Source organism: Dicentrarchus labrax, unplaced genomic scaffold, assembly GCF_905237075.1.
Source record: "Dicentrarchus labrax unplaced genomic scaffold, dlabrax2021, whole genome shotgun sequence".
Lineage (NCBI taxonomy): Eukaryota > Metazoa > Chordata > Actinopteri > Moronidae > Dicentrarchus > Dicentrarchus labrax.
In genome coordinates, this window is record NW_026136711.1 from 17,507,535 (window position 1) to 17,534,437 (window position 26,903).

The 26,903-nt window shown below is 38.2% G+C and overlaps 2 protein-coding genes across 3 annotated transcripts; both read right to left on the minus strand.

Annotated features, from left to right (window-relative positions):
• Window positions 1-702: 702 nt before the first annotated feature.
• inavab (innate immunity activator b) lies at window positions 703-18,726 on the minus strand. Of its 2 annotated transcripts, none has more exons than XM_051416148.1 (10): window positions 18,460-18,726; window positions 11,219-11,332; window positions 8,170-8,303; window positions 6,477-6,599; window positions 6,125-6,356; window positions 5,869-5,922; window positions 5,344-5,647; window positions 4,432-4,587; window positions 3,500-4,205; window positions 703-2,601 (listed from the first exon to the last, which is right to left on the minus strand). In XM_051416148.1, exons 2-10 carry the CDS (start codon window positions 11,271-11,273, stop codon window positions 2,509-2,511), a joined length of 1,857 nt encoding a protein of 618 aa, XP_051272108.1. In that variant the 5' UTR covers window positions 11,274-11,332; window positions 18,460-18,726; the 3' UTR covers window positions 703-2,508. The 2 variants fall into 2 exon arrangements, with proteins under 2 accessions (XP_051272108.1, XP_051272107.1); XM_051416147.1 differs by lacking the exon at window positions 18,460-18,726 and adding an exon at window positions 13,997-14,139.
• A 6,036-nt stretch (window positions 18,727-24,762) lies between these two features.
• gpr25 (G protein-coupled receptor 25) lies at window positions 24,763-26,574 on the minus strand. Its single transcript, XM_051416179.1, has one exon. It carries the CDS (start codon window positions 26,440-26,442, stop codon window positions 25,327-25,329), a length of 1,116 nt encoding a protein of 371 aa, XP_051272139.1. The 5' UTR covers window positions 26,443-26,574; the 3' UTR covers window positions 24,763-25,326.
• Between the last annotated feature and the right edge of the window lie 329 nt (window positions 26,575-26,903).

The following is a 26,903-nucleotide window of genomic DNA, read 5'->3' on the forward strand; positions in this document are numbered from 1 at the left end:
TTAAATCTAATGCAGAGATACTGTAAGTATTAACTTTGTTACAGTAATTAACCTGGGGATATAATTCAAAGGGAAAGTTGCAAAATCAGAAAAAGGGTCTGATTCATGGGGACCAATAACGCAGAGAATGAGAACAATTGGTTGTCATAACACATGATAATAATAAACATGCATTTTCTGGAAGAAAGAACCAATTCAGACATTAGATTAAACTCTGGACACTGTTGGAACACACATGGTGAATGTTTTCTGAATCAAGGTCCATTTAAACTAAAATAAGTAAAGTACGTTAAGTAAGTAAGTAAAGATTATTGTGTCAAAAGGTGTTAAATGCAGCACTTAAAACATTTTAACATTTAAAAAAAAGGGTGTAACCATAAACGACTGAATAGAGAAATATGTCAAAACATTCTCTGTTACCAGTGTCCTAATTCCCTAATCCTACCCTAGAACAGGGGAATATACGACCCTGGGAACAGGAATGATCCTGTAGGAAAATCACACCTGTTCACTCAGCACGCCGTGACAAGTGAGCCAGCACGCACAATACCAGGGCCTGAAACCATACCAGCTGAATTAAATTCTTTTATTATTTACACCTGTGCCTTTCTTACAGTGTCATGTCTTTAAAAAAAGCCTATACAAGCAGTTTGACACTGGAATAACACCATATGATAAAAGTAAATGAAACTCAACACTGTGCAAATATTACTCTTTATTTTCTTCCACAGGGAAAACACTTCACAGATTTTTTTTAACAGCAAAATAAACACATTATTATTATTATTAGGTCCACTTAAACTACTTTAACTGATAAATAAAAAAAAGACAGTAAAAAAAGAGGCACACAAGGTAACATGATTGTGGTCTTTTTATATATATATATATATACACACACACACACACACACACACACACACACACAACTAGACACAGTCTCTACTGCTGCTGGATTTTGCAAATTCAGGTCCACGTCTTTTATTTCAAGTCTGACTTTCCATGAGTCCAATGGTGCAAACGACAATAAATTAACACATAAATAGATCAATGTGAGAGACCAGTCAGTGTGTAGCTGTAGTGGAATTTGCAGTAATTTTCTCTCATTCTCAAAAGCATGTGGGGGACATATTGGCAGTGTTTCAAATACAGTTCACCTCAAGAGTTGAAATTGTCTTGGTTCTCACATAAAGGTTAGTGTCTAATAATATGCTGTTCCAAACACTTTTTTCAGTAAAACGTAATTTAAAGTTCAATTTGACAGGTCAATAGCTGCCAAGCATCAAGACTCTGCTTGTCTTAATTTGCTACTTTATATGTTATGTGAGTAAGTTAATATCTAGTTTCAGCTAGTTGGTTAAGTCTTTTAGTAATTCAAGTTAACTGGCACAGCCGCAGACACACGTAAGTATAAAATCAAGACACATTTGACAAATTTTAAATTTAAGCAGCTCGCGTTCATTAACACGGTGACTCAATCAAGGCGACGTTATTCACAAAATGTAGTTAAAAAAGAATGTGTTGCACATTTACATTATTATACAATGAATCTATTTCCTTCATCCAGCAAGGCGACAAGGAGTTCTTTTATTCTCCATCTAACACACTGCAAAAAGTGAACTTCTCTGTCTTGAGCACATCCTCACACACATCTGTATTATGTAGCAATGTGTTTTTAGCAACAGATAGCCCCGTCTAATGCAGCACTATGTTGTATGATTTAGTACCTTAAGTGGTTTACCTGACAACTTTACGTGTGACTTTTTGAAAATTAATCATAATTCATCTGAGATTAACTTCAACACTGGCCTAATTGCTAATAACACGAGGAAGATTGTTTTAAAAGCATTCACATTTGTCATAATGTAAGTACAATGTCCAATTTTGTTGGACATTTCTGTGTCTATCTGCCACTTTATGGTCAATTACTATTTAATTCATAATTTCTCCACATATCAAAATAATCCTGTATTTAATGACAGAGAAACTCTGTGATTGTGATAATATTTGTTTTGAGCTGGCAGTAGGTTTATGGTGTCAGCCTTGGACATCTCGTTAAACAGAGCTCAGTAATAAAGAGTATTTATCCCTATTGAATTCATAACATTTAACAAATAACAAGCATTCAGTCCAATGCTTCATTAATAACTGTTAGTACAAGACAACATACAGAGAGTGGACAAAGCAGCAGACACACTTTACAGTTGTACTCCAAATACAATACAACTGCTCTGCAATCAGCTGTACTGTGACTGTGTCAGAGAGGTGTTTGATTCAACTTTACAGTAACTTTGGAGGACACAGTTTGCGGTATCATACTAGATTACATTATATTGTAAGATGTTCCCTCTATATGCCCAGATACAGACAGGTAAACAAGTAATTCTTTATGGGCACAAACAGTTAATCTGACTGGATTTTCTGACTACTTCACTTTGGTTTAATTGGGAATGAATGCAGTTGCAGTCTCTGAGTTAACGTGTTCAATCTGTAGTCTAAGTTCAGGTTGGTTTACACTTGACTTACAAAGTGAGAGCCGTCATCTACAACCCAGTGCCCTGCAATGTCATCTGCAGCTCTTTGGGGAGCCCTTCTTTGGGCAACCTGAAAGTTAGCAAAAGAAAAAAAAAAAGGAGTTTAGTTTTATATGTACTGTCTTCTGTAGCATCCTACATGACTTATCGTCTCATTTTAAGGTAACAAAAACATAATGATTCCTATATTCAGGTGATTATACATTAATGAAAACATACCTATGAATATTATATTCCCTTTCTGCCAATAGATCCTCATAAATGTTTCACACTGGACCTTTAAAAACTGGATGAAATAGGGCCGAGGGGTCTATGTGTCTGAATAAATTGACACACTAAACAGAAATCTAAATATGTTATCTGAATGGTGTTAAGAAATCTCCAACAGCTGCAGTAGTTAGTGCCTTAATCATTTTAAAAAGTGTATGTTTCTTATCTCTCTGTATTGTAAATCAATGTCATTTTCACAGCAACTAAAAATTGGTTAAAACACCTGTTTCTGTTATACATCTGGACAAACATGACAAAAATCTGTTCAGTAACATGTTTAAACAAGAAAAATGAGGTTTCACTTAAGGTTTCAGTTTCAGTTTCTGCTGGCTTAACTATTTATTAAAAACCCACCAAAACACAACATTTATCAGGTCTGTCAAGAAACCCAAAATAGCAGGTTTCTGGTAAAACTGGAAAATTTCAAAAATACTAAGTAATCCTAAACTTCTTTTCCAGAAGCTTTGGCATTAAACAAGTTGTGATTTCTGTGAAATATTCCATTCATTAAAAAATCAGTTACATTGTTACATACTGCAGTTTGTGGACAGGTAAAAATAATTTCCTGCCTTAACAACTAATCAAATAACTTTGTAATTTCTTTAGACCACCAGCTGCAGTAATTTTGGCAGACAAACTGTTAGTAATGTTGACTGACAGATAATTAAAAATAGATGAAAATAATTTTGTCTGCTTACCTGTTCGTGGTATTTCTGGTTTTGGTAGCAGGTCGACTCCAGAGCTGACATGTTTTTAATTCTGACTGCGCCCTGTCTGTCAAGAGAACGAGACCTGGGGGATTTGAGCTGACTGCGTAGGTGCCACGACTTGAGCTGTTCATTCACTACTTGTTGTGGCAGACCACTGGAGCGGTAGTGTGGATGGTCCCATTGAGCTGGGGAGGGGGAGAGCCTGATATCAGGAGGTAAAGGCCTCTGTGTTCTCTGGTGGGGCACAGCTACGTCTTTATACCAATACTCATATCTGTTGGAAGGACAGGGAGCCTGCTGGGCGTAATAGCTCTGTGCCAAGTCTAGATCAGGTGGGTAGACCATTTCTTCATTATAATAGGCTTTGTGAAAACTGGGGCTGGACTGGTGCCTAGGATTATGGTAAAAGCCAGAGCGTGGGAAGGCTTGAGGTCCATAGTTGCCAACAGGGCTAGAGTGCAGGAATCCAGACTGATACCGTTTGGGCGAGTCACAGGGCAACTCCTGACACAGTGAGCTGTTGTAGGATGTAAACGAGTGTTCAGAATTGCTGTCTTCAGAGCTGGCATGGTTTCCATAGCTGCCCGCAGGGGGAGGAGTCTCTGGTAAAGTTATTGCATATTCTGTCAGTCGCCTCCGTGGACCTCTAGTACGACCACGGTTCTTTTCAAATGGAGATTCAGGGTTGGACAGCCTGTGCAAATCACACAAGATATGCTGTTACAGAGCAAGTGCATTACTATGACTATATAGCATACAAACTCAGCCCTTAAAGTATGCACATCTCACAGTCCCTGTGTGTTTTTTACAACTATGTGTATGAATATGAATGATTTTACTGTGACTCGCAGTTAAAGACAGGCTCAGTGTAGGAGTGCTGCTGACATACAGTACATGCAGATGTGTTGAGGAGTGGCTACCTGAGGGAAAGTTGTCTGTGCACGCGCATCTCTGGTGTGGAGGGCGTGCTGTTCGACTGGGTGCGGCTCAGCCTCAGATGGGAAAGTTGCATCGGCAGAGCAGATTGTGCTAAGCAAGCCTCCAACGGCGGCAGCAATTCACTTTTGGCTGGACTGCTGAACACACAAGAAATAAGAAACACAAGAAAGTTTGTTTCTCAGTTCCATGTTTTTATGTATCAATACAATCTGAAATACTAATACTAAAATATCCAGGCATTGTATATGATGATTAACAGTAGTTGTTAATCCACCGCACCGACAAAGAAGAATATGCATACTCGCAGGTTTTTTTTTATTGCAGCAATCAACTACTGGGCAGTAAAGTCTGAACTCTACCACTGCGTCAAGGTGTCATTATAATTCAGTAGGATTTATAGTTTTGTGCTCACACTGGCTGCTGTAGCACGAGTGCAAAAGTAGATGGCAGTGTTGCACATTCATAAACACCACTGACATCTACTTTATAATAAATGGGTTTGCACTGATATGATTTTGCTAAATTAGCTATTTTGTCCAGCATTGTTGAAAATAAAAAGTCTTCATCCTGCTCCATGTTGTCTTCACGATCAACAAACACTACCAACAAGTAAACAGAAAGATAGCCTTGACTTTTGGACATTTTGAAAGGTGCACAATGTTTTGTTAAAGGCAGAAGTGGAGCATTAGTTATGATTTACTTTCATCAGCTTGTTTTTCATCCAGCCTTTGCCAGAACTATTTCCCTCACAAGCTTGTTAAAGCTACTAGAAGCCATAAAATCTGCATTTCACTCAACTTTCTACAATCCTAGAGCCACAAACCACACTGACTTATCCAAAACTTAAAACTTGATTAACAGGAATGGAGTCATGATGGATGGATCTGTGTTACCTCTTCTTGCTGGAGGAGCGCGACTTCTTGCTCTTCTGGTAAGGTTGGTCGAGACTAGACTCTGTCCACGGGGAGTGCTGGATGGGAGGAGGGTCAAATGCAGGGCTTGAGGTTAAACTCCTAGAGTCGAGGCTTGGATGTGGAGACTGGCTCGGGGTCAGTGGCAGTGGCTGTGGAGCCACAGATGGAGACATGTAGGAGCCGTCTACAAAGGACTGTGAGGACACAGGGGGAGGCTGAGGAGGATCGGTCTCTCCTGGATACAGGAGTCCTGAGGATAGCTGTGATGACTGGCTTGTCACTTCTAGAGAAAAATAGAAATTATATAGTGTTTAGTGTGGATAAACATAGTAGATAAACAACGTCTTTGTATCTGATTTTATTAAAAGAAACCAAGAGCACTGCAGTATTCAAGATAAATACATATCTGTATGTGTATATGGCAAACTGCTTTGCTTTTAAACTACAAAATGTTGATCTTGCCCTCAACACTAGACTAAAAAAAGCTTTTTTTTCTTTTCATACCTTCATCTTGCACCACAGAATCCGACAGAGAGCTGTCATCAGATGTTCCCAGATCTGAAAGACAAAACCAGACAAAACACTTCAATATATACGTGTATCTGAAGTATTGAATGATACTTTTCTAGAATTTATGAGAAGCCAAGATCTGTTAAATTAAGAATTTTTCAGTTATGAAGTGTAAATCTATTCCTTTTATGGACGATTGTGAAAGGGATTTGACACAAACTATCCTCTAGTTTGGCTGGGTGCCTCTCACCTTGTTGTGCAATATTAAAAGCAGGGAGTGGTGATGATCGACCACGCTCCAGTCGCAGCTGAAAGGCTGTTTCTTGTAGTTGTTTAAGTTTCCTTTCCTCTCTCTTGCATCGCTGTAAGCGGCTCTTTTTGACAGCCTTACTCAGGTGACCCTCCTCGTAAAGCTTACGCTCAGCCTCAAATATCTTCATCTGAAGAGCTAACTCAGTATCCACCATACTCAGTTCTGACTCCTGTAAAGGTTACAGCAAGGTGACAACAGTGTGACTTTTAAAACATTGTATGTCCTTGAGGTTTACAGATTGTTTAAAAATGACATTATTATTTATTGCAGTGTCTAATGCTGCTCATACCTCTGCTCCTTGAGGGATGCTTTGTGCGTCCAGTTTAAACGCAGCACCAATACGTTTGCGAATCTGCGGAGGCTTCTCACCAGGCAGTAGAGGGTAATCATCTGACAGCTGGCCTGTCAGCTCCTGAACAACACAGACAATATCACAAATCCAGCTGTCCACAAACTAACAGTTGAACATGGCTAAAAGTTTATTTTTCTAAGGACAGATTGTACTTAGTAAATAGTTTTCAAACGCTACTAAATCCTTTCAGTTTAGTTGTTCAAATAAAGAAACACGTCTTCAGGGGGTTTTTATTCAACCATGTCCGTGGCAGTTTTGAAATCATGTACAAGTATCTTATCCTGCTTTCCTTACATGTTGAGGCATATAGGTTCAAGGAATCTGTTGCATAATTCTGCATTTGCAGAGATTTCCTTTCACAACACATTCTTTGAGTCTCACTTTCGCACTGTGTCGAGTATCCGTGTCCAAACCAAACCCAGAGCATCACAGTGCACCGTTACTGACTTCATTAAAAGAACAGTCAGAAAAACACTGTTACTTTGAGTCACTGCTAACCAGCCTGCTTTGGAGACAGACAAAAACGTTAATACGGCCAATAAGATTAGTTGTTCTTTTGTCACTAACAGAAGGGAGAGGCATCATGCTTGCCATTAGTTCACCTAAGCATGTCCCAACAGGAGTGCCTAGCCCGAGTGTCAACAGGAAAGAATGATCAGTCCTGGGATTTTACCCTGGAGCACTGACGCATGGCAGAGATACTACCACTCGGGGAATATGTGTCCAGTTTTAAAATGCCTTCATGTGGCAATTTTCAGTCTTTACTTGATAGTTCTTGATAGTTCTTGAAAGAGGCAGGAAAATGAAGTGATGACATGGGACAAAAGTCTCATGCTGGATTCAAATCCCGGCAGTTATGGGAACACTGAAATTTGCTTTGGCCAACTAAACCACCAGAGTACCTCTTCAAAAGCTATGATACATTAAAGAAAACCTCCTAGCAGCCACATTACGTGGTCTAATTTCACTACACAATGTGTCTGAAAGGAAAGTGACGATGATTCTATTCTGCTCAGTGGTAAGAGCCAAAATAATAACGTCACAAAGGACATGAGGAGAGATTAAAAGACCCTTTGTTTCCTCTCAGTGGAGTTCCTGACTGGAGTTAACTACTGTGACATTAATGTCCTGTTGCTGCTGATGCAGACAAAATTTTAAAATGCATCAGTTTGTTGGACATTTTTGTGCACAAAGTCAGTGTTTTTAGAACCACTGAAAAAAAAAACAATCTTGAATTTTTGTGTGGACAACAGAGCAAAAAACTGCAATCTGGTATTAATCTGCTGGCTAAAGTCAGTGGACATGTGGATACATCTCAGAAATGTCCCTTCTTACAGGTTACTTTGTTAACTCGCAGTTAAATGCGTCATCAAACACCCAGCACTAAGCAACCCCACCTATTTAATCTTTTATAAAAGGCACTGAATCATGTGCAATATGGGGAGTACATTTTGTCACGGCGGGTCTAATTATGAAATAATTGTCTATTGTTTAACATGGTCTAGGTCTACTAAAACCTTTTATTAATGAGCTTAGATTATCACGATTATGTGACTCATTTGTTCTGTGACATGTTTTCAACTTAATCTTTTCCTGTTGGCCTGTTGATTTGCAGATTACTGTTACTTACAGCTTCTCGGATGCAGAGTTTCTTCAGCTCCAGAATGCAGATCTCCAGTCGTTCTTGGAGAGCCTGGTGTTTGAGCTTCATGGCCCGCGTGTGTGTGGTCACATCCTTCGTATGCGTCTTTGGGCTGTCAGAGCCTGCGTAACACAACAGGAAAGAAACATATGGACTCATTAGAGATTATGTGACTGAAGTGTGACTGTTAAAACATTTGTTAATCAGTACACATAAGATATAAGTCGGTAAAGCCAAAACTTAAAGCACATTTCATTCCAAAGAGAAATACATAAAAATCTGTAAAAGCAAATGGGGACTTCAACTAATTATTACGTTTAATCTCACATCGTTAATAAATGTAAGGACAAGTGCCTTTCACTTAGCTTCTTTAACCTGTTCTGCAGTCTGAAACCCTTCATGGTAATACATTTAATGAGATCATTGAAGAGTTTTCTGTTGATTCAACAGCATTTTTGGACAAAAAAACAACAACAGGTAGATACACAAAGTTGCCAGTTTAATTGGTTCAGCTAACTGAATCTTATGCAATCTGATACAGACGCCCTGCAATTAATGCTACCTTTTATGGAGCTTATCAGTTTCAGTTTTTGTTGACATTTTGTGACAGATGTTGACTCAACTCTGTCGTCATTTTGACTGTTTGGTGCTGTTGAACTGCAATGCATTACACTAAAAGGTGTTTTAGTATCAATTGGCAACTCAGCCAACTATGTTTAAAAGCCAACCATAAGGAAATAATTACCATCCATGTAAGTAATATCTTTAATTTAGCTAGCTAGTCATAGGTCCAAGGTGCGTGGGAACATTAAAATAACCTGTTGAAGTTCAAAATCCTGTAATATTCAAAGTCCTTTGCGTTGATGATCTTTGCTTTGCCATTTGCTTTTGTCTGTTCCATTTTATTATAATTTATGGGGTTTCTTTTGTTTGTTTTCCACATTGTAGGTACTCTGGATTGACACAGTGGTGTCCTATACATTATTTTAATAAGTAAGTGCACTATCATCATACTGCTTCAAATACACTCTCGAGGCCACCACGGACAACACAATGGTTACATTCAACAGAATGTACCTTTTGTGTTTTTATCGTTGTTTTCATTAATGGCATACAGAATGAGTGGCAGGATCTTCGTAACTATAAACAATGTGTGAGTGTTCGACTGGTGCTGTCTGTAGCCTTGGTGACTAATGACATTAAGATTAGTCTCAGGGCCGTGGGAGTGGCTTCAGGCAAAAACGCATTGAGCACCACATACCGTCAGAGATTATTAACAGAGTCCCTGCAGGTATTTACAAACGTCGGAGGTGCGACAGGAAAGAAGTGTGACAGCACTACAATAGGGCGAGGAATTCCTCTTTCTAGAGTGACAATCCCCCTATTCTTTGTAGATCGACACTTTTTCATTGTATAGAATAGACATCACGTGGCTCAATTAAGGCGCAAGGAATGTCAGGAAGGCCAGAACTAATCAGTAGATACTGCTGGGCGTAGCAAGACTACCAAGGTTTGCTATGGTATTGTTACCATATGGGACTGAAGGATTAATGTAGACAGACACATTTTGTGACCGACTTTATTGAAGCTGACTGTGGAGCAACACATTCACTTGAGTTGCACCTGTTAAACCCATTGATCATTAGGTCAATAAAATGTCAGAACAGACTAAAAAATTTCCATCGCAACTTATCAAAATCTAGGATGGTAGATTTAAACAGACTGCCAGTTTATTTTCTATCAATCAGCTAATCAGTAATAGACTAAATGTTTAAGCTATTTACAAAATATGTTAAGAAAGTCTGTCTAAAGGTCTTGGAGAGTACACCTGCAGCCTTTTGTGACTCAAGAGAGTGACATTTTGATTGAACTTTATCACATTCCACGCATGCAGCGTTGGTTGGGATTAAAAACTAAAATAAAAAAAGTTTAAAAATCATGGGGGGTGGAGAAATTAGGTTACCAGATCTCTGTAGCCCACTCCTCATCTCTGAGGTTCGATGCTACGTTAGCCGCTACTACCATAACACACTTGAATCTCTGACCGTCTACAGTTGAGCTTCATTGTGGCTAACATTAAAAAAAGACAATATTTCTGGTTCTGCTGCAGCAATTTCCATCCTTTTTTTAAATTGTTCATTGTGAGACGAAAGAAAGCTCAACCTGTGGAATATTCTTTCAATCTGGATCATTTGCATTACATCCTCCAGCAATTAATCTGGCAGCAAGTCACAATAGACCACATGACATCTTAGTCTCTGTCTGAGTTTTCACATGACAACTTGTTTTCTTTACTAAAGTAGATAACTTGCACTTGTTTTAAACTGGCTAGAATCAGAATTACAGCAGTAGTTAAGTTAAAGATGCTGATCAATTAGAAGGAGGCTTGGTCACATGAAAGATAACTGGGTCTACAAGAGTATTATCATTTTGTTCACTAAAAGGGCCTGTGGTCACTTACCTTCTTTAGTCATAAACAAGACAAATATGATTATATATATGTTTTGATTAAACCTAATTGGGATTGTGTTTGTCTTCTGTTTGAGGTCATTTGAAAGCAGGTGCTCAGATAAGATTACAAAGAGACTAAGCTGTGTACTGTAGCCTCCAGTAAGTGTCTACAGGCTCAGTGCTTTCCTTTTTAAATTAATGTGTTATATAAATCAAATCTGTCAGTATTAATTTTAAGTCGAAATATTCAAAGAACATTTTATAAACAAAATGTTCAGACATCTGGAAAAAGGCAATCCCCACAACCAAACACCAAACCTTGCTGTAGTGAACTACACTGACCATAAATACCCATGGTGTGGTGTGTACTGCTGCAAGGTGTTAAAGCCTTAGACGAAATTAATGGAAGAACATTTCTAAATGTAGCCTTGATCATCAAATTAAAAATGCTGCAGTGGCATTAGTGTTTATCTCATGGACTTTAGAGCCTGAAAATACTGCATGAATGAGAATTCATCCATTTAATGACTCAGACAGTTGTGTTACTACGTATTTCAGTAATCAGAGTGATGCACTAAATGTTTACCTGAATGAAGGATGATGCCACTGTCAGTGTCACTGATCTCTCCGTTGCCCTCCATGTCAGTAGATCAACTTCTGTTGCTGTTCTTCAGTAGAAAACGTCCACGTTCACCATTTCCTGTAAAGTATGGCTTCAGTTGTAGCATCCATTACAATTTTAAAGCTCCCCCCCTTCAACATCAACATGCATTTCACTAAAGTCAAGGATAATTTGTGGTCAGGTTTAAATTTTTTTTAAAAATTCCATCAATTAAAACAAAAAATTCCACAATATTTGAACAAGTAAACAACATTTAACATTGCACATTGTTTTCTGTCATTTCCTGGATAATTGTCTTATGTGACAAATGAGTCCAGAAAGCAGCACAGTATTTAGGCCTAACATGAAAAAAAAATCATGTGAACATAAAATGAGATTTAAAAACAACTAGTCATTTGGCTACAAACAAAAGCAACAAATGTGTAGTCATAATCCAAACCCCGGATTTAAAGCCAAACAGCATTACCACGAGCTTTCCAAAGACTGCCCCTTACTCAATCTTGTGACCTGTTGCTTGAGTGATTCAGGTGTGACTTGCCTTCTTGACCCTACAGTCAGGTGTAGTCATAGTCTCCCACATCATGAGTACACATACATGTTGCCAAGTCTAGGGTGTTTCCTGTGCTGGCCTGTTTGTTAGTCTCTGATGTCATATGATCAGCATTATCTCATTGCTTCAGATAAGAAGCTCAGGACGCATGAGCCATATATTCAGCTGGTGTCAAATAGAACGTTAAAACTTGCTGGTTTGATTATTAACTAGGAGAATACAGGAATGTGGCGGTGGTTGCATACCAACACACATGGGAGGTGCGCCTCAGCTAGCGGTGGGAAGCTTCCCAGCAGTCCCTGTTTTGAGGAACAACCAGATGATGTGTAATCATGAGCTGTAACATACAGAGTTGTTTCTACCATTATGTTGGTCCAGTCAGATGGTGACGTTCAGGAATACAGGGATCCGTAAAATGAATCCTGAACATGACAGGAAGATGATGCATCGTCCACACAGCTCATATGACTGTGACTGAACCTTCAGCTCCCAGATAATTGGCTGCTGTGTTTGCAAAATTAAGGCGAAAACAGCTTATGTACGGCTCTTAAATAACACCACCGACACTGCAATGCTCCACTCAGACTGAACAGTTTGAAAGATAAATGTAAACACATGCTGGTTTTACAGAAATATTATCTTTGGTATCCACAGGTACTTTTGGCCAACAATTATTAGTTACTACAAAAAATACTTTAGCACAGGCGGGCAGGCAGTGATTTGAATGCTGGTCAATGAGTCAACATAATCCTACCCGAGCACTGGATTTTTTTACACACTTTTAATCTACAAACAGCAGCTGGTGTTTAAAGACCACTTCACTGATCAATTTGATAACAGCAAGAAAATACAGAAATTAACCCACTAATGATCATTTTCATTATTTATCAATAAATACTTTTGTTATTGATTGATTTTGATGACTTTAAATAGCTTTTTTTATCTGATCAGAAGCCCAAAATCTGAGGATATTTGATTTATTTTACATCACAGAATCGTCATATGTTTGCCATTTTTTGCTCGATAAATTACTCTCGATTATCAAAATAGCCGCAGACTTCAGTGTTCACTAACTAACTGATTAATCAACTTATTGTTGCACAACTAAAAACCCCAAAATATGATGATATGAACTTATTAGGGGTGTTATAATAAAATAATATCGATACACTGGCTATAGCAATATTTAGTTTTGTGATATCGTATCAATTCTAAAAAATACTATCGATTTTTGAGTTTAAACCTCAACCGCTAGACGGCAGTGTTGTAAACATAAACTGAAGGCTATGATGTAAGATGTTACTGTGATAAATACAAATGCAGATCTGCAAAAAGTGCAAATACTCAGATTTTAGGTGTGTTCTTTGTAAAAATAGCTAAATGTAATACCCTGCTTACAGCATCCGATGTATCGCAATAAAATGAACCATGACCGCTGTATCGTTAAACCTATTGTATCGTATACTCAATATATCAAGTAGGTAACTTTATCCAACAATACACACAAAGTCACGCTGGACTTGAAGCGCTGGGGTTTTCATACATCTTGGAGTGTTTTAGGTTTTCCACTCAATAGTTTAAGGTTAACAGAAATTCCCTGAAAAACCAGCACAGTCTTATCCCTCCACCGAGGGAGGGAAGCGAAACTACTACAGTAGTCTGATGCACTGTATGCGGTCTCTTCATCAAAACATATAAACAACTCTTGTTACACTGAGCAGCCTGTAACATCTTTAAAATCAAATGTTTTGTTGGATATATTTTATCTGTGTCAGACCTTTTGTTACATGTTATATTTTCCAATCATTTTTATATCTATATTTTTATATTATACACACAAATACAAACACCTAAGTACAGGCATTTCTTTGGGAATGGATTTAGAGAAATCAAACACTCACATACAAAAAACTGAGAAGGAAGTTGTTTCTAACCTGAAGGTGCAAAGAAACTATTCTGAACTAAAAAACACTAGCTTGAGGCATTTTTTTCCCCGTTATTCTAAGTGTCAGTGTAAGTACCACAAACAAAACAATCACACCACACTCAGTATGAAATATTACAAATACTCTAAATACAATGACAGCAATTCCACATCAACCCAAATTCTCCCAGAGGACACTAGATTAATTACTAAAGCCATACAGTGTGTGGAACACTAACAATCAGATGACAAAAGAAAATCTACTTACTTTATGAGAAACTTATGAAAAACTGTCAAAATCCAAAGAGTGAAAACTGTCCCTCAGTATTCCCGACTTGAATGGAAATGCACCAAACCCGAGCTGTGTAGAGTCTGAACAGGAATGAGAGACTCGCCCACTAAGAAAGCGCTGCCTGCTGAAGAGGAGTGGCCACATACAGAGGGCTGAACACTTGAGTCAGTATCATATAACTCAGCGCTCCTGTCTGAGTTTGAAACTATGTCAACTACAATGACAAAGATACTGAGAAATTACGCTTCACTTTACATCCTATCAGAGTCCTAATAGATGGTGGTTGTCAGCCTTTTTGTTACAAACAAGGAGTTTGAAGACATCAGCCTCCAATCTGGATACAGATGATTGGCACTGTTTTTACAATGTTCTGACATTTTATGGACAATATTATTAATCAATAATTAAAATATTAATTTTTAGCCCTACAAGTCAGTTTGTCCACACGATGTTAGTAACCATCACGTTTGTTCACGCTTCAACTTAAAACTAATTTCCGGTTTGTGGGGCAACTTGAAAGGTTTCTTACTTTCAAGCATAAACAAAACTCACAATCATGCTTTCATCACTGGTTATAAAAGATTATATGACTTGATAACTCACTGTTGATGACTCTCTCACACACTCTCAGTGGGACAGTTCAAAGATCAAATATCTTCTACTGCCATCTCCTGGTTGTTCAAAGGGCCACGAAAAATGGATAACCAATCATACACTTGAACATTTACTAGCTTAGATTTGCAAATAGACCTTAAAAACTTCACCACTTCTCTTCTTACTTACAGACTACCAGTGCCAAGACCCTTTTTGTGGCCTGCCATTTTTGCCTCCACTAAAAAGAGGGAAACACATGGTGTGGGATAGTCTGCATGATTTACAGAGAGCCAGAGGCAGCACCTGCTCTGTAACTGCATGGCTCGCATTCATTCTGATTCTCAATATTCATTTTGGCTTTCCAGGAATGTTGGTGCTCAGACACTCTGTAAAAAAGGTCCTGCAATTCCCAGACACCAAAGAATCTGATCTCCAATGACATGGCACCGAGAAAGAAGGAGATATTTGGCTCAGTAACTTCTACATTTAGGTTTCACAGTGAGAGCATCACTGGGGATGTTTCACAGATGGTTCAGGTTTCGTTTTATATTAATATTATATCTGATTTCTTGCATTATGCTGTATTTATTTGGTGGGTGGTGAGTGAGCACTGGGAGCCTTTAGCAAAATGCCAGCCATGGCACGCCACCTTCAATAAAGCTTGACCAATAAATTAACCAGGCCAATAGATCAGTCTATATCTGCAAATAAATTACAACAAATTACAAGAAAGTAGAGAAACAGTGTCACCAGTTTATAGTTTATCTACCAGAAACTAGTAAAAAGTCTGTTTAAAGTCAAGCCTAGTACATTTGACGGTCGACAAGAAATAAAAATAAGAACCTTCACTAAAATAATGCACAGAATCATTCAAAGTAAAACATTAACTCAGTTTAGAGTTTATTAGACACATGTAGATAAAAACTAATGAGGTCTACAACATACAACTGTATGGTCATTATGGAGGATGACATTTGGGGTGCTGTTGAATCGTAGTGCATTATACTGACAGGTGTTTCTAATTCATTATCAATGAGGGTAGGTTAAATAACAGAAACACCACTCTGTATAATGCAATACAGTTCAACATCACCACAAACTGCAGCATCCAAAATGTTCATAAAGTTGAATGAAAACCTCCCAAAAACACACACAACATTACAACCTTCATGAAAGTAAGATTTGTTGTCCTAGTTTTAGTCAGGTGTATTTGAAAACAGCCACAGAGTGCAGGTAAGGCTGAAGGGAGGGATATTACCTACCACCTACTAGCTCATGCAAGATTAAGAGAACAAAAGAGCAGCAGCTGCGTCTTGTGTAAACAGGCTGCATACCAAGCAATGTGATAACCTAAAATCAGATATAAGGGAAGTGCAATCATGCAAATGATTAACAATCTCTTCTGATCATGGGAAACTACAGTTACACAAACACTACCGCCACCAGCCTTGTTACTGCCTTCCTCAGAGGGAGCTGAGAAAAAGCTCAGACACATTTTAAGTGCGACACTTCAGAGCTGTATCACAATCTCCCTCTCTCAACAAGTGTGCCATTAAGTCCATCATACTTGATGTGAAGACTAGTTAAACAGCTTCCCACTACACTGATGTACAACTCAGACACTTGTCCAGTGTTAAAAGTAGCCAGTTGGTGGATGTCATGGGTAGTTTATAAAAACCAGAGGTCCCTGAGAGACAGAGAGAAGGCTTTGTGTAGCCAACACAGCAGCTGGCACAACAAATTCTTTACATATTCTTGAGTCCTTTTATAAGTGTACGGCTAGACTACTGCTGCCAGTGTGTAGAGCCATCAGCTGCCAGCCAGGGGATCAAACATTATCCCTGAATTTTGCTGCCCGGTTCTTTCACAAGGTGCTAATAGATTATTCAGCTGTAATGATGCTTAAATCAAGGTGGAGTCATTAAAAAGTGCTGTAAAGTTACACTAATGTGCTACAAATCCTTAAAGCTTTAAAAGGCAAACAAAGCAAGTCTTGGAGCTGCCGGGTTCGCGCCCACTTCTCTCTGCCTGCAGCCAGCTTTAAGTTTTATGTTGCCTAAAGGCTCTAATTGACTATAATAAAGATGTGAAAAAAACACTACGTGTATCTCCAATGAGCAAGCGTGCAGATGTGGCGTGTCTGATGTGGATTACTGAATTAGAAGTTTGCGCACCACCAGGCACATCAGGGTCTATTCTAAACTGTGGCCAAGCCTTAGAGACGGGGGAGAGGGAACACGCTTAAACACATCAACACCCTTACACAGAGAGACACATTTATACATAAACCTCCACAGTATAACAGCACTAATTTCATAGAAGATATATGATGTTTATACTGAGTGAAACATTCAAACCAATGATCCAAGATGTTGTTTTTTGTGGATGTACTATAACAAACTACTGTAGATGTTCTGTGCATCAGTTTATTCTAATTTCTCCAGAGTTTAATGTGATATATGTGATTTTATATATATATATATATATATATGATTAATGTATTCATTATTTTCTAGAGTCATTGTTTAATCAGAAGAAAACAGGGGAAGAATGTCCATCCCAGTTTGTCCGTCCAAAACCTAAAGATATTCAGTTTAATATGACAGAGAAAAGACATAAAACTTCATATCTGAGGAGGTGAAAACAGCATTTTCTGCCATTTTTGAATTAAAAATGTACTTTGATTTATTAACAATCGATTATCAATTTTGTTGGCGATTATTTTTCAGTCCATCGACTAATTGATGAGTCAATTCTTACAACTCTATAACGTTGTACGTTTGTTAAAAAGCTTGGCTGCACAGCATGAGTCTGTAATGACTAATGTCCCACTGCAGGTCAGTGAGGTTTCAGGGGTTAAGCCACTTCTGTCCCGGTCAATGATCAGGAATGTGTGGACAGCAGAAATATTTCAACGCACAGAAATCAGACTAACTAACGCACTGAAGGAAACCTTTATAGATATTAAAGTTAAAAAACATCATAAGGTTTCCAATACGTCTCCCGCAAACCACTAAACTGGTTAAACTACCATCCTATAACAATACTGAGTGTGGATTCATGCAAGACAGCGTCCAATACTGGTGTAACTTCAGTCTCATTGTTCCTCTCAGATACGCCCTCTTTATAAATGCAGTGTGTTTCTGCTGAAAGAGGATGTTGAGAGCTTGTAACTTCTCTGCCGGTCGGTGCAGTCATACCTTTATAGAGTTTACGGTACAGCTTTAAACTTTAGTTCTGTTTTACATCCATAAAAAAGCCAGGGACTGTCCATGAAACCCAGGCTTATTATATATAGACAGAAGAAATAAAAGTAAACTAAAAGAGTGAGAGATGAGGAATGAGGCAGAAATCTTCTGTTTGAGTGGTTTACCTCCATGTTAAAGTTAAAACTAATGTTTAATGGATGTTACCTGACAATAATGGTATAATAAATACACACCTGTAATGTACACCTGAGAACTGGGGCTGTGAATGTCCGTAGATTTACACAATAAAGTAAAATAGTAAAAGACACAACCTGTGGAGCAGCTTGAGAGTTGAACAGATAATGTTATTACATCTCTGTGTGATAAAATGAGTAAATAAAAGATAACCTTTGGTGTCATCCAACCCGTTGCTCAGCTGGGTCCATTAAGCTGCTGGGCCTCGGATTTCAAGAGTTTCTCAAAGTTTAGAAACTCGCTTTAAGTTGTGAGTCCTTCCCAAAGCTTTAACTCTCCAATCTCAAATACCTCTCTTCAAAAGAACAATAAGTTCAGCATCTTTAGTAAAAAAAACCAACCCATTGCGCACATGCATTTAAAGTCTTTTTAACACAAATCCTCTAGTGCTTTTGCTCTTACCTTGGTAGCTTGTTAGCTAGCTAGCATCGTGTCCCATCTGTATCCATATCTGCTCTCTAGTGGCTCTCCCACATTAAAGCTGGAACTTTAATTCTATTTACATTGACACATAAACAACGCTAACTCCCCGAGTTAAGTCTCTGTGGTCCAAACGAGAGGATAATTTACAGCACAAGTTTGTAAATAATGTTTTACTGACCAAAATGCAACTTTTGTTTGAGAGGCTAACTTTCAGAGCCCAGTTAGTTAAAGCAATGCTGTGCTGCCTTCACGGACTGTCGGAAACATCACCGAGATAACAACATCAAGGATTTACCATGGTAACCGCGTTTCTGACACGCGACGTATGCCTATAAATGGACACGCACGTTCAGTTAAATTGTCTAAGTCAATAACGCCATGGTGGAATTGATCAATACAACCCAATACTCTTGGTTATTGATTAAGGTAATATTTACGCCTCATGTCGATGTTGCATTACTCAACTCTGATCCTTTGATATTTGGAGTTCTTTCATCATGTCGCTAAATTACTAAAATAAATCAATAACTATCGTGTAAAATAATCAGTCGATGGGTCAGTGTGCTATTATAGTAATCAGTGGCACTTCAAAGGGATTCAAGTTAGATTTACCACTGTAGTCGTAGGAATAACGAGTTTAAAATGTGCCACTGAACGCCGCATAAATCACCCGCTGCTGTGTGGGCGGTTAACGGGCAGTAGCCTCGTTTCGGGGTTAGTCTGACGATTTTGACGTCAAAAACGTTATGTTATTACTCTGAAATGGTCAAAGTGAGTTTTTATAACAAAGCAGGACAACATGTATTGAAGTGGACCAAAAGTAAAATGATCTTTTGATTTGAACCACTAGTCGGCAGCAGTGCGTTACACAGATTTAATCCTCTAAACCACGTGATCTTCACCCAAACACTGCCTGCCAGGGGCCAACCATTAACAGTGTATACAATACTATATATACAACATATTTATGTGACCCAAGACCTCTTTTGATACAGTTAGCCACCATTAAATGCTGCATTAGTGTCTACACTGCTGGTGTCTCAACCCCCTTGGTCCTGCAAAGGAATCAGTAACGTTAGGTGAAAGAAAATGAAAGATGAACAATGACAACTACTGTGAGTTAAACAGATAAACATTAAACAACAACAGCACAAAATTTGCACATTTTGACCAGACAATTTCTAAATATTATATACAGTAATAATATAATACACTGCAGTAATACCTGTGCACTGAACTGTTAATGGACCCAATAATAACTTCAGATCAGAGCTCAAACTGAGATGATATCAGAATCGCAATGACTGTGACTGACCAGCTATGCGTACACATACAAGGATTTAAACTAAAAAAAAACACACACACACACACACACACACATATATAAATAGATATGAAACTACAACAACATTTATAGACAGTAAGACAATGGTGCAGAGTGCAAAGGATGCTGGAATAAAATTAGATTTATGTAGTAGGTTGCTTTATATAGGTGAATATATTCTTATTAGATTTGACATATTGGCCCATATCATAACCACAATATCATAAATTCACAAACAAATTGGCTTTACAGAAATTATATGACAAGCTAAACTAATTTCAATGATGTATGATAACTCGTGGCCACTCTTTAGACTTTAACTTTAAAAACGTATTGACGTTCATTATTTGACCTAAATGAAGCACATCTGCTGCATTTTACAAACCAACAACCCAAAACAATTCACACAAACACTTTTACCCAGTTAACATTTCAAGACACATTTATTAACTGATTGTGACTAAATGTTGTTCTTTGAAAACAGGATAAACTGATCATCACTATTTTTCGTAACATGGGACACATCATTTGACTCTATAAGGAGTTAGACTATCAATATATTTATGATCAAGACCAAACTGTTTGTTCTGGTTTGTCAACACATAGTTTTTTGCTGTTAAAATAGTTTTTCATATTTCCCAAAAATTTAGTCCAATATCCACATGAGCCATTTATAGCTCATCCAGTGATTATTGTTTACTTATGTTAACAGTGTTGTTGAAATCACGTCTCCACATGGAAAAGTCTGATAAAAATACGTCTTAACTCGCATAGAGCGATTCATTTTTGTCATTTTTCAGAACTTAAAGACCTGATTTGGTGAAATTTCACAAACTATAAACTTGCAATGCGGTGCGCTGTCAGTTAAAACCACATAATGTTTTGTCACAGTGTGATAGTTTGACCTCCATACATGTATATATTTAATTGTAAATGTTATTGTGGTTCAAGTCCTCATCTAAACGTAAACCAAGGTTGTCTTTCATCACTTACTTACTTCCTTGTTTCTTGTTTCAAGAGCAGCTTGCAGAAACAACAACATTAAACCACATCTGTCTCAGTGGTTTTGTTTCCCAGGCTGCCAGTTGTTGTGAAAGCATCTGAAACCAAGATCCTTCGACCTGTTTTAAAGGCTCTTTTAATTGTTGGGGAAAGGATATGCAGATTATTGAAAACATGGTTCACCTATGAATGATGTTCGTGTTGAGGTGGAGAAGTTTCAGTACGAACCAAAGTTATGACGCCCTTTTGGGTCGTTATGACATACTGCTGAGAAGATTTGTTGGAGTACCAGATGTCAGGTTGCGCGGGCAGAAATAAATAATATATGACATTTAAAACCTTCAGCATAAGTTCTCCTCAGTGAGCTGACTTTGTGCTGATCTTATTCAGTTTTGAGCTGAAGTTTTAAGGAACAAGGAAACCACAGCCAATCACCTGATCTGCATCTGAATTGTAGCGTTGGCATGGCCTCTTCATGTTGGTGGTTAACAGTGAAATACATACACATACATCACGATTGTTCGGTGCTACTTCATCTTTAAATTCAGTGCAGCTGTACTTAAAGGCAATGTTGAAAAAAACTTTTTCTTTCTGTTTATGTTAAACTTCAGGTAAGTAATATTTGTACTGAGGAAAGAAATGATTAATGATATGGAATATGGAAAAGCTTTCACTAATAATTTTGTCTTCATTCAAACAGAGAAGTTCAAACACTGTACCAAGTGGCTGTAATGCCTCCTTGAAATAAAACTATGAACAGAAGAGTAAGAGACCATTACAGGATAATGAATGTGAAAACATAATATATAATAAAACAAGTAGAGAAGAGTCATCAAAGGATCAGTGTGTCAGACTTAGTTGCATCCAGCTGTAAAGTTGCAGATCGCAACTAACTGAACACCGCTTGCGTCCTACCTGGGAATGAGGAGAAACTACGGTGGCTGTGAAACTCACGTTCTGGGCTTCGGTAGAAACATGGCAGTTCAACATGGCGGACTCCATGGAAGGGGACCTGCAGCATCTGTAGATAAAAGCATCAACAGAAACACAATGATTACTATATTCAGGTGATTATACACTAATAAAAACATACCTATGAATATTTCTGCCTATAGATCCTCTTAAGTGTTACACCCTGGACCTTTCAGTTGATAAGCTGGCTGCATAATGTTAAAGTTAGCTAATGTTGGCTCACAGCTATGATCATACCAGTCCCAGTGTTAGCCTGTAGCAGTATGTTAAACTGAATATGGGTGAATTTTTATTGCTGATAAATTCAAGTTTTTGTATTTGTAAGATGAACAATGTGTTATTTCAGTAGTCTGTCTTTAAAGACCAGAAAACCAGGAACATTTTTGCCATCAAATATCATCAAGTTTCTTTGATATCAGTGTTTAAATGTCGTATCTTCCAGCTCAAGCTGAACCTGTAGGTTTATATATACTTAGTAACTCAGTGATTGTGCCCCAAGTACTCATTTTACAAGTTGAGGGCAAGTTCACGTATCGAGGAGCATGACTGATTTAGTTATAAAAATCAAAGTTTTGAAATGAAAGTAAGACAACCACAGCAGACATAGGGTGCAGTACTACTGTGAGAATGTTTTGTAGTCTCAACAGAAACTGACTGAGTGCCAAGGCCTCACCTTTCACTTTGAGTGTACCAGACTGGCAGAATAACGGTCAAGTCATGAGCACATTTTTATTCTTAACAACTGGCATTTCTTCCATCACTATTTTACTCTTATGAAACATTTCCCACCAATTCATTTAATACAAATGAGCAACTGTTGTCCATTACTGTCATCGCATATCGACATGAGTAAGGCATGACTAAGTGTCCTTGAGTAATTCGCTAAACCTCGAGCCGCAAGTGCCTGGCATCACACTTCCCCTGCAATCGATGTGTGTGTGTGTGTGTGTGTGTGTGTGTGTGTGTGTGTGTGTGTGTGTGTGTGTGTGTGTGTGTGTGTGTGTGGGTGAATGCAAAGCTTGGGACTGATCTGTTTGCTGGGTAAAAGTACAATAATTAACATATCAAACTTCATGTTCCTGTTCACAAAACAAAATCAGAGGGACAGTGAGAATTTGGTACAGTTTTGTCATAAATATAAAATAAGACTGATTCCTTTAAGCTTAAGATGTCACCTTATCTAATTGGTCAAATTCAGTAGAATGGAAAGATGCTTCACTACATACATAATCAGAACTCTGATTGCATTTATTACAACTAATCTACGTAGCTTCCTCCTGAGGAAGGTTGTTTTCTGAAACGTCGATCTTTACAAATTTAAATAAATAGCAGCTGGTTTAATGCTCATGCATGCATGTCCATTCTTACATTTGGCAGTCAGTGCAACCACAATAAAATACTGAGCGCTGTGAGAAAAGCTGTCCACTGTGCCTCTATGATGGCTTTTTTTAAAGCAGGTGTTGGAAATATGTGACCCCGTGCACCCACAACCTGGCACTAGCACTAACACATTCATGACACAAATGAGACTGAAAAAGGAGTGGGCACACATGAACATTTGAACTTTCAAACACCTGACTTCCCCTCTCTTTACTACTCACGAATACTTTTTTTTATCAGAAGGTGAAAAGTAGTTTTAAAAAGACAGAGGAAATTTTGTGCATGTACCATGTAGTCTTCCTCTCAGGAAATATCACAGATATCAGATCTAAGCTGCCAGTTGTTTTCATATTTGCTGTAAGTTTAAGCCTGAGAGCTTTTGTTGATTGGTGTCTTAGGTAAACCTCATCTAGAATTACTGCCAGTATGCCTCTTTTCATGCTTTGAAGTACTTTCTTTGAGCATGTGAGAATTTCTACCATCTTCACCTCTATTAAATGTTGTTTCCTGTTGCTGTCAGACGCTTGACTGCTTTTGGGTTGCTTCATATATGAAGTGTGGCTTGTGTTTTCACGTTCTTTTTTTAAATTCTATGTTTTCCTTTTGCAAAGCCCACATGTGATGGTATGACTGACATCATATTTCACGTCTCCTGTGCTGTTATACAAAAGATTTGTCATGGTTTGTTTATTTATTGTCCTCTGTGCACACAGATGCCTAGAAGATGAGGTAAAAGATAAAATACATATAAGCTACATTGCCTTCATCAGGGAAGTTCAGGTTTGGAAATACCAAAACTCACATTCGTCATTGTTACTTTACAGGCTTTGACTTTCATCTGTTATTTTTGCAATTTAATTTAATTAAGTTCAGTGCAGTTTTTTTTTTATCGTGGCACTTCATCCCATCCCCACATTACATTAGAGAGTGCCACAAGAGAGCCTTATGCGAATAGCTTCAACTCAATATATATTACTGCATTATTACATTATTACAATGGATATAATAGCATTAATATTTCATGCAAAAGTTTGAATTATTGCTTTAAAACTGATTACTGTGTAAAATGAGGCACTTATACATCATTGGGCAATACAACGTAAAGCGACTGCATATAATGCTGCGTTGTTGCAGTCTCTGTATTGTACTATTTAAAATTGCAGAACAGAACAGAAAATTGAGTGCCAACATTTATAATAAACAAATAAAGTAAAATCCATTTAAATTAAAGGTAAATTCTTTTGTCCCTACACCTGATTGAAATTCTCTGAATCTTTTTGTAAAGACGTAGCAGGATTTCATAGGCTGTGAATGCTCTTTTTCACTTTCAAACTTTACTACTGTAAGTCTTTTTATTTCTGGATTTAATTATGAAAAAGCTTGTTATAAACTTTTGGGGTATGATGTCTCTTTTTATACATACCTATAATAATGTGCCAAATGTTGGGTGAGCAGTATGGACACCTGGTATATTATTATATAGGCTAATGATTAAATAATACAATTATTATGTTAATAAAAAAATGATGATTTTCTATCATCCTTAATTAACTGTTTTTGGCAGATAGAAAACACCAGTTTTAAATTACAAATACACAAAAATGTTTCTTTTCAGCCTTTATTTTTGAAATGTCACTTTATCACAATATATACATTTCATTGCATTTTGTAACATTATGCAAACATTTTACAGTAAAAACATAATTCAATTCTTGCCTTCAGTACATAAAACAATTCACACAAAAAAGTTATCTTGCACATTTAAAAAAATATATATTTAAACCTGTAAATTAATGCATTTTCCCAACTAATGCTGCAAAAATTGGATTTGGAAATTTTGATTTTTATACAAAGAAAAGATATCAGTGGATACTTCCTCATATATCAACACTACTGTACAATATTGTATACTGTAAGCAGAATGGAGAGCATATAATAATAATAAGACTATTGTAATAAAAAAGAATAACATAAGAGAATATATGACAAAATAAAACATGATTCATTGGAACAAAACTATACAGCACCGTCCTGATAATGCTTACTAACATCCCTTCAGAGAAATATGAACAAAGCCTCACATTATGAAAACGAACACAGCAGATAGACCTTAAAAGATAACAGAACAATAACTTTACAAACTTCAAAACGGAAGATAAGAGCTGTGTTTACTCAGACATCTGCAGCTGACTTCTCCCACCAGAGGTTGCAAAGCTCTCGGAGGTGCCCACGTTGGTGAATGACGCGGAGGAATTGTAGCTGTGGAGCAGCTTTGGCTTTCCTGCGCAGGTCATGTACATGATCACGGCGCTTCGTCTGAAGTGATGGTCCAGGAAAAAGTAAATGGCTGGATTCACGCAGCTGTTGAGGAAGGCCAGGCAGCAAGAGACTTGGAGCCCGTTTGTTAGCCACGACACAGCTTCACAGTTCAGTTTTGCATGCGAGAGCTGAGAGCAAATCATGATGACTTTGAAGACGTTGTAGGGGAGCCAGGACACCACAAAGGCCACTATGATGGACAGGACCATCTTCAGGGAGTGTCTGCGGCGAGCTGCAGCTCGGGGGTTTGCAGCAGCCACACAGTGCTTGTTGAGATGCATGATGATAGTGCCATAGCAGAGCACGATGATCAACACTGGAAACACAAAGGTGAGTAACGCCATGACCAAACTCAGGCCCAGAAAAAAAGTTGAGCTGCTATCTTCCACGCAGCAGGGCATCTCATCGGACTCGTCCACTCTTCTGTACACCAGGGATGGGATGCCGAGCAACAGGGAGAAGAACCACACTGCAGCACAAGTGGCACGGATGCACCGGCTGCTCCTCAGGTACCTGGAATCCATCAGCTTCACCACGGCCAGGTAGCGGTCGACACTCATGCAAGTGAGGAAGAAGATGTTGGAGAAGCGGTTCACAGCAATGATGTAGCTGCTCAGCTTGCACAGCTCGTTCCCGAACATCCATTTGCCGTTCTGGCTCGCAGAGTGGGACCACAGAGGCAGGGTGAGGACGAAGATTAGGTCGGCCAGGGCCAGGTTGACAACAAACGTATCCACCAGCCGCCCACCTCTTCTACCTTTGCCTCCCACGACTGAGATAACAAAGAGGTTGCCCAAAAAACCAGTGAAAAAGATGATGTAATAGACCACGGGGAGGAAGATCTCGGAGCCCTGGAGGTGTGAGATGGGACAGTCCACTGTGATATTAAACTCAATATCACTATAAGAACTGTTCTCACTGTACATGTAGTCATCGTCAAGTGGATATTCAGTGTAGGCACCCATTCTGAGAGATCACACAGAGGCTCTGCTGTGCAGCAGCTGGTTAGTCTAGTAGGTATATTACATGTGAAAACCACAGAGAAAAATAGACTGCTGCTTCATCTATCTTCCTCTCTCCCCCTGGGGCTGTCTTTCTTCGACTGTCAGTGAAAACTCCCTCTCACTGGCCTTTCATATCTGATTTTAGTGTGTCAAAGAGACTGAATATTTCTTTACTGATTGGAAATAATGCCAGAGTTTGAGACCTGACAATTGATAGCACTGAGCTTTCACATTACAACACATGAAGGAAACATTAAGGGACCAGCGGACTGTATAATAGGGAGCCAGTTCTTTAGCACTACTTCATTAAAGTTTATAAATGAGCAGTGGAGGAAGAAGTTGTCATATTTCTTATTTAAGTATAAGTGGCAATACCACAATGTAGAAGTACTCTGTTACAAGTAAAAGTCCTTTTTTAAATG